This window comes from Ptychodera flava, chromosome 10 (genome assembly GCF_041260155.1).
Source record: "Ptychodera flava strain L36383 chromosome 10, AS_Pfla_20210202, whole genome shotgun sequence".
In the NCBI taxonomy this organism is placed as follows: domain Eukaryota; kingdom Metazoa; phylum Hemichordata; class Enteropneusta; family Ptychoderidae; genus Ptychodera; species Ptychodera flava.
Genome location: NC_091937.1, coordinates 19,692,185 through 19,700,907, shown reverse-complemented (window position 1 = coordinate 19,700,907; position 8,723 = coordinate 19,692,185). Strand labels below are relative to the sequence as shown.

General features: G+C 43.0%; 1 protein-coding gene across 1 annotated transcript; it reads right to left on the bottom strand.

Annotated features, from left to right (window-relative positions):
• Window positions 1-2,231: 2,231 nt before the first annotated feature.
• LOC139141537 (uncharacterized) lies at window positions 2,232-7,911 on the bottom strand. The gene is made up of 4 exons (XM_070711130.1): window positions 7,845-7,911; window positions 4,190-6,177; window positions 3,256-4,023; window positions 2,232-2,900 (listed from the first exon to the last, which is right to left on the bottom strand). Exons 1-4 carry the CDS (start codon window positions 7,909-7,911, stop codon window positions 2,232-2,234), a joined length of 3,492 nt encoding a protein of 1,163 aa, XP_070567231.1.
• Window positions 7,912-8,723: the final 812 nt, after the last annotated feature.

Genomic DNA, 8,723 nt, shown 5'->3' with positions numbered 1-8,723 from the left:
AAGAGACTTCCCAGCACAGACAGCACAGGTCCCAAAACAGCAGAGAGGAATCCTCCTTTCTGAACCAAGATTTTCTTCTTTTTAGACGTTTTAACCTTCCTATCTGTCAGCGTGCAAAGCTGATGTTTGTATTTGCTCAATGTCTTCTTCTGACTCGCCGTCAATGGAACACTCCCCCTCAGGATGTTCAAACAACATTCACAGAATCAGATCGTTGCTAGCTCCTTCAATAACTCCTCTCTGCTGCTTCGGGTTGCCTCTGGCTAACACAGAGAGAAAATGGGCATGCTTTCTCATTCGCTGAGACATGATGAATGATGAAATTTCTTCCCGTCATATCTATTTTAAGTTTTCCTCACATAAACAAAGGTAGTCTCCCCAGGAAAAATGTTGGAACGCAGACGTAGGACTTCCTGCGTGTTGGGTTTCAGGTCAATAAGAAGATAGCCATAGGGTTTATGGGTAGCGTCGCTAAATGCTTCTTGAACAAACTAGTGTGTCCAGGATACATCTGTTTGGCCAGGTGTGTGATTTGCGAACCATCTCTCGGGTTTTTGAAGAGGACCAAGTAGTGTGAATTTAAACTCATGGTGCGAGTTTCTTTGCCTTGGTGAAATAGATTTTGTAAGATGAGCATCACAGACAGGTTGCGATGATGAGAGCCTTTGGTGAAAAGGTTAGTAATTCTCCGGTCGTTGCCAGTTTCTGACATCAGATCACCGATGATCAATAAGTTTGTTTTCGTGGAAAAAAACAATGTGTCCAAATCGACAGGAATGCCCTCCACAAAACGAATACCTGGAATCTGGGCAGTCAGTTCTGCATAGGCAGGTTGATACTCTCCATAGCACCAGACGATGTTTTCTGGAGAAGGAACAATCAGGGCTTGTCTTTCCTTCAGAAGTCGTTTCACAAATTCTGTTTTGCCTGACTGTGTTGGCCCACACACGAGTGCAGTGAACGGATGGTGAAGCCTTGCATCCATAATTTAGTTGGATTGATCTCCTTTTGTCAAAATGTGTACGATTCGGATCAAGTCACGCAGCAGTTGATGGGAGTTAGATTTCTTGGCCAGTTTTAAGAATCTATGTCTTTCTAGTTTGTCTCCGATGTTATGCACTTGAACAAGATGATTTGCCAGTCTGACCAGGTGTTTTGCAGGACATCCAGGATAAGGACAATTCTTTCTTATTCGTGGCATATCAAACGGTTGGCTTACTTTCAAATTCTCCTTTTTTCAATCAATGATCTTGACATTACCTTTGGTTTAAAAAAGTTGTCGTAGATGATGTAAGGTAAAACACAAAGGTAGATGAAGAACATGGGCTTTGAAAAGTCTCGATTGTTCACGATCAATCTTAACAATGTTTGCAGAATGACACCCATCATGCCAACTGAGTGAATTACATGAAAGCACTCTCTTAAATAAGCAAGGAATACCTCATTGCACGAAAGAGGAAAGGGAGAGAGAGGGGGAAATGGCCCGAGGGGCAAAGGGGCCTCCTTCTTTTCATGGAGGGCCTACATGAATTGCATCCCAGAAAGGCAAGGGGGAGTTCAATGGGTTACACATCTTCACTGAAGGCCCTCGGGGCGCGGGGGCCTGAATTTTGGCCCTGGGGGCAAAGGGGCCATGCTTTTCATACCTTACCATTCCTCAACACCTGCACACGCAAACACTCTCTCCCACACATACAAGGACAAAACACCATTTTCTTCTTTCAAATCAATCCATCGAAGTGATGGATTCTTTAATTCCTGTTAGAAAAATAACTTATGTAAACATGTTCCAAAAACATTTCATTGTCAAAAAGTGATGTAAACATTCACAATTTTTTTTTGTATTTAACTTCTTATTCTATTTGTTCGGTCATCTTCTTTTTTTTCTTTTTTTTCTTAAAGGTCGGTGCAGATTAAAAAAATAATAATAATAGAATAAAATAAATGTAGCAATATATTTATTTAACGCTTGCAATTTCAAAGGAAAACAAAAGACAAAAACATCTCATAATCTTCTTAACACCATAGTTAATCCCGATCCCAGGCCTTTTCTCCCGGGATTTAAAATTGAACTTGAACAAAGAAATAAAAAGGTAAATACTCAGTATCCATTAAATTTTGAATAACAAATTCAATGATAATTCACATATTTTTTTTTGAAAGAGTCCATTTTTTTTTTGACTTTTAAGGGTTTGTTTAAAATTTGCGTCCGAGGGAGGAGGATACAACAGTTACAGTTGCAGTGGTTCGGTGGAAACTCCATCAGCCAGGACTTTTCGCTTGATATAGAGGTAGGAAAATCCACACTTCAGTTGTTGATAAGTGTACATGTGGAGTCCATGTAGACGGAATCCCCTGTTGGTCACACTCTGGTCACACTTGGAATGGAGGACGTCCAGATACAACTCTTTGGTGATAGGGTTGGTTTTCTTGTTCACACCCTTACATGAAAACTTATCTCCCTTATCTCCACCAAAGCAGTAGTAGCATTTGCTGTTGAGTGCCACAATACCATCGCCTTCCCACTCGATCTTGAAAAGGCCAGGAGTTCGTTTGTCATACTGGTAGTGATCAGAGCGTGGAAACCAATGATGACGTTCAGCTTCATACAACTCTCTCATCTCTGGTTTGACCATTCCTTCGAGGCTGTTGGCAGCGATGGCGATGTATGCCGAATCGGTATCCATCTCCACGTACTGGAAATCAGATCGCTCGAAGAATCGACACATGAAATTGTAGTAAAACTGCAACATTCGCATCTTTGCATACTGGTAGACAAAGAGGCCAATCTGCATGGGTTTGTCGATGGTAATGGTTTTCTTGGTGGAGGAGACTTCGTATGTGTCGTCGGCAAAATCAACCAGGCATCGAAAGTGTGGGGAGTTGACCAGTTTGGTTGCCTTGGCCAAACCACAGATATTGACGTCCAGATGTTTGTCTTATTCATGAGTGTTTTACCGTAGGCACTATTCCCAGGAAGCTTCATAGTGTCTCCAAGTACAGCTTTGGTGGGATCTTCATCACCGAGTCGACGAGCTGTTGATACGGACTCTCCAAACTCTCGAAAGCAGGTTTTTGGGGTGAATTCTAGGACCTGGTGAACTTTTTTCACAGTGAAACCACGATTCAGGTACCATTTCAGTAGGGGAGTGATAATAAGGAGCTTCTCACCGTGCAGACTGCTGATCAGTGATCGTCGAGGACTTCTCAGTTGATCGTGGTTGACCGCATGTGAAAAGATGTGTTCCCCAACACCTGACCTGGTGATGGAAATGTTCTTGAATATAGGACACATTTTGAAAAGTGATCCTGCAGATGTTCAGGAACTTCAAGGTCACACTCGACCATCCCAAAGAGCTCACCGTCCTTGACTGCTTCGATGATGTCCTCTTCAGTAACTGTGTAGCTCCTGTCAAGATACCTGGTGTTTCTCTGACGGATGAATGCTCTGAGATCAGGATCTGTCCCGCGCATGGTACGGTAGTGACATTCCCACATGGTGACTAGGTTGAACCCCATGTCTCTAATGTAGCTATCATTCTTGGCAGTCTCTTCCCGAAGCTCTTGCACAGACTTCCTACGAACTTCATTGACTTCTCGGTTTCTGTTCACATCACAATCATGCCCATGCCAGTAGCAACCATGAAACTGATAGACAGTGTTGTTTGCCTCACAGAAACCATCAACGGGGAGGCGACGACCACCGAGACGTCTTTCTCTGGCATTGCCCCTGTGCTGGATATGTAGGTCATCTTTAGTTGCAAGGTAGTCGAGCCACTGGGAGGCGATGGGTTCAGATAGTGTCCGACAAAAGTTTTCACATATCTTTCGACAAAAGTAGAAGCCTGTGGGCATGTCTTGCATTAAGGCCCACAAGTACAGTGCATTTGCGTCATATCCTATGATACGCTTGCAGGGTTTCTTATTCCTGACGACAGTTTTACCTGCTTCATGGTAACGATGGAATATGAGGCTGGGGCCTCTGATGATGTTGGACTTGAAGGTGTCGTACAAGTCTCTGTCCTGTTCGCTCAGAAGACAGGGTCAAGCCGCTTGAACAGATAGCGAATGGTTATGCCAGGCAATGAAACAGCCTCTTTGAATGGATCCACCATCGTTACCTATAAAATTGGTACATGTTACCGATGGCTTCTAGAAATGGTTGTACATCGGCGTTATTGTACCACACCAGAAAGTCTCTGAAGGTGGTCATTCGATTTGTCTCCCACACTTGCTGACACAGCAGGTACTCTTCTTCACTGATATTTCTTTTCTTGAGTGTGCTGTAGAATGCTTCATGTGACGGAAGTGATGGGGATCCCAGCTTTTTGAGGCAGTCCATCCATTCATATGGGAAGAAACCCTTTTCTTCAGTGGCGTTGTATGCTTTCAGGAATTGACTGTAGCTACAGCCATGTGACACATAATTGGATATGTCGAGGAATCGAAGAGTGTCAGTCTCCAGAGTCAGGTAGTCTGAACATCGCTTGATGACGAATTTTACTGTACTCTCCCGTAGAAGCTCTGGCCACATATATGCCTTGGCTGCATTGAGATCGTAGCGACCAGAGTTGAAGCCAAGGACTGGCAGTTGTTTCAGGTGGTTAATGAAACGGGTTTTGAGTCGACACAAGGGGTGATCATCATCACCCTCTTTGCTGCCTCCTTCTTTCTGAATTCTCTTGTCCAGTTCTTCAAGAAATTCCTGGAATCTAGGTTTCATGATCTCGTAGCACCGTTCGCTGATGGTTTGTAAGTATTGTAGCATTTCAGAGACCAGATGTTGTGGGTTCCCATCTGTGATGAAACATCGTGGCTCTTCATAGGATGGCACATTGCTACAGACACTTACACTGAGTAACTCATGTTTGGATACAAAACAGAGTTTCTCAGCATCATTTGAAGGTAAGCTGTCCTTATCCAAGTAGCATTCAAAATCGAATGTTGCCCTGTAGGGGTAAAATCGCAAACCTTCAGGCACCATGATCCCCACATCATCCAGTGATTCAAATACTGTTGGGTTGAGCTGAAATACACCTCCAGGAAAATTGTGTTTTGTCCCTGCAGAGCATGTTTTTTCATGCTTGGCTAAGTTTCTGAAGTGGTTGAAGAGTTTATCACAGGAGGAACACTTGTATGATTGGGCATAGTGGTCAAAATCTTTGATGTATGAAAAATGACCTTCATAATGGTTGACATACATAGTGTCCTTGTGTTTTCTCATGGATCTATAAACGTGCTTGACGATCCTTTCAACGGTGTTGTCTTGCTCTTCCTCACTCAGTTCACACACTTCTATGTTGATAGAAAACAGATCTTCCAAAGTAGGGATGTCTTCAAAAGACACTCCATCAAAGTCCATATCAGTTGCTTGTCCCTCATGCAGCATGAACTGGTGAGTGTATTGCTTCGCTGCTGTCACAAGGTTGCTTTCTTCATAGCCTTTTGCCAAGGCTAGGCAGCGAAAGAAACACAGTTTATCATTGTAGGGACGCCATGTGCGAGGACATCTGAGCAAGGGTACCACACTGCGACTAGTCATGAGACAATCAGGTAAGGTGATATTACAGCCGATATAGTGCTTTGGTATTTTCACGATGTAGACTGTTATATTGGTGATCAGCTCAATCACCCATTTTGAGTCTGGTCTATTCTGTTTGATGTGTTCAAGTATATCAGTGTCTTGCAGACGGGTTAGAAAGTCATTCAGATCATGCTGATTCCTGATGAGAACAGGCGCATCTAACAGGTGATTGTTGTGGGATGGATAAAAATACCTCAATGCTCCCGTTTCGACATGACGCATGATGAAACCAAGGGCAAGATTTACCTTGTATTGAGTGGACTGTCTTTGATGAACTGTCTGAAGGTATCGCGCAATCTCATTACGATGAAATCCACCAGTGATTCGGAAATTGAAGACATCCAGCAACGGGTTTCCCTCACGATGTCTCGATCGAATGTGGAGCCAATTTTCCCTGTAGAGGGGTAGAATGTCAGGCTCCACATTACCTTCATCACTGCCATCAAAGATTGGTTCTAATGGATCAACAGGTAATCTGCCCGAGGTACGTGTGACGCTTTCCTCATTGCTGTCAACCTCTCTGCTATTACTGCTGCTGTTACTATTGCTGGCATCATGTTGCTTTTGTCGATGACCACCTGCTTGCACATTGTCTGCATCATCGTCATCAGAAGATTTCACATACAGTGTTGTCCTTATATTTAAAAGTAGCCGGGTAATTTAAGAAAGTAGACGGGTGGACTGCGAGGGAGCGAAGCGACCGAGCGGCGAGTGAGCGTAGCGAACGAGGGGGAGAGCGCGAGAGGGGGTGTCCCCGGGTGTCCCCCCTCTCGCAAGGCCAAAAAATGAAATTTTGGAGTGGAAATGGTGTTCTCTGGTGGCATCTGAGGTGACATTTAGCTGAGACTGAAACAGTACTTTTGTTGTGTGTCTTAGACGTGGTTCACATACAACAAAACAAACAAACATGATTTTGTTTTGTTTGTATTATTTATGACACACTTATGGTTTTATTTGCAGTGAAGATTTAACATTTAATCTTAAATCACCTGCAGTCTGCTCATTTCATTGCTCATTTCCCATTCTTCATTACCACATAGTTTCTGAAACTTATGACACAAAGTGAGTGATTGACAGAAATGTTGCAACAAATTACTAATAAATGCCAACCGTGCACGATCATCGCGTCTCGCTGTCCCCAAATTTGATCAAAGCAGATATGCAGTATGGCGTCGGAAGGAAACAACTCCATTTTCTTTCGAATTTGCTCCACGAGTCCGTGAAAAAAATGATTCAGAGGGTCCATCGAAGGACACTATCGGGCAACCCGACATAGAGAACATGGAGAAGCGCAGTGAAATTGAACCCATGCCGGAATCCACGACGTATGTCTTGTTGTCTTAAACAACTGGGGATCAGCGCCACGGTGAAGCCGTGAGCCGTGACGATGATGCGCCGGTCGGCAACACACATGCCTGTGACCGTGGATTCTAGTACGTAAAAATAATCGATGGAAATAAAATACCCATTCAAATAAAAAGTTGGTTCTAAAAAAAATCAGTTGTAGCTCATTTTTTTAAAAATTAATCTAGAAAATGCGTCGGTATCGCTCTGAGAATAACTTGATTTGTTGAGAAGATCATACTCGTAGTGACATTGGCAGCCAGAGCGGCGGCGGAAAACTAGCTTGCCAGTCATGAACACTGATGAACTTCGAACCGTCGATCAAAATCACATCTTTTCGGCGCTTTTCTCTCACAAATTCAGCGAAATTGAAGTTTTTCATACATAAACTAAATGTATTGTTGGAATCAAGTATACCTTTCGAACGGGCGTTCTTCGGGAAAAAATATTCCATCGGCAAGGTGCCAGTGGCCGACGCCACATTTCTTTTTGACGACATCGTTAAAAATGACCTAAGATGACCTTCATACTAATCAAACCAATTACACTGCTCGTAATAAAGGCAACACCGTAGGCGCGTCCATCAGCCAATCACATTATTTGACAAATAAAAGATCGGGCTATAAAAGCCACAAATGGGTATTTAGAAACTGTTTGTGCAGTTCCATGCGGGGGAAAGGGGTCACGAAACTGCTAATCGTACGGTGTGCCATCTAACAGCTGGCAGTGCAATACCGAAATTAATAGGTCTATAAAAATAATCTAATTACGTTAAAAGTAGCCGGGAAAAAATGCAAAACAGCCGGGTTATTTTCCCGGCACCCGGCTTCTAAGGACAACACTGCACATATGTGTGTATATATTTATATATGTATGTGTGTGTGTGTGTGTGTGAGAGAGAGAGAGAGAGACTTACCTTGGAGTTTGTGGAGGAGTAAAATGATCCACATTGCCTTTGCTTGTTTCAGGCGTTGACTCCCCATTTCTGTATGATTAAAGGAAAACAGAAAAACTCTGGTATTATATCAGATGAATTTTGAACTCATAAATGCGCAACAATTATAATCTTTGATGAACGAAGTTAAATGAATTTTATGAGTAATTATCCTCCAGCTTACCCATTCGAACTGATCTTTACCATAGAACTTGGACATTCACCCCCGTTATTTTCCTCGGAGAGGTCAGCCACCTCTCCATCGTATTCTTCGACTGGGTTCTGCACGAAAGAAATAAAGAGGTAAAGGGAAAACGTCCTCAGTATTTTTTATGACTGCAGGAACAGCTTCTGTCAGTTTACAACTGAAAGGTAGTCATATTCTTACACGGGTTCTCAGCTCAAGATTCAGACACGACACGAACGCTGTGACCTCTGGAGTGTAAACAACCGTGAACGGTTGAATGACGTGACAAAACAATGTACATTGTAACAGATACCAGCTCTACAAACTGATCGATCGGTAAATATCGCCGGTTTCGTACAGTTTAGCACTCAGTATATGCTAGCATATACACGAATTATCTCTTTCTTGAGCTCTAGTGTATCGTGAAAATTCGTTTACAAACGTTTGGAGGGAATACAACGGCATGTATAATGCACAGTTGACGGCCGAGCGTCGTACGCTTTCACAAATTCCCTGTATACAATCTACCGGCACTGAAATGAACTGACTTGATCGGCAGACACCTGAGCGTTTTTCACCCCTTTTCACAATTCACCAAACATTCATATGTACACCTATATAGCTGACACCATATCAGTGTTTATTATGGAAGAAATATGAGAAACTATTCGAAA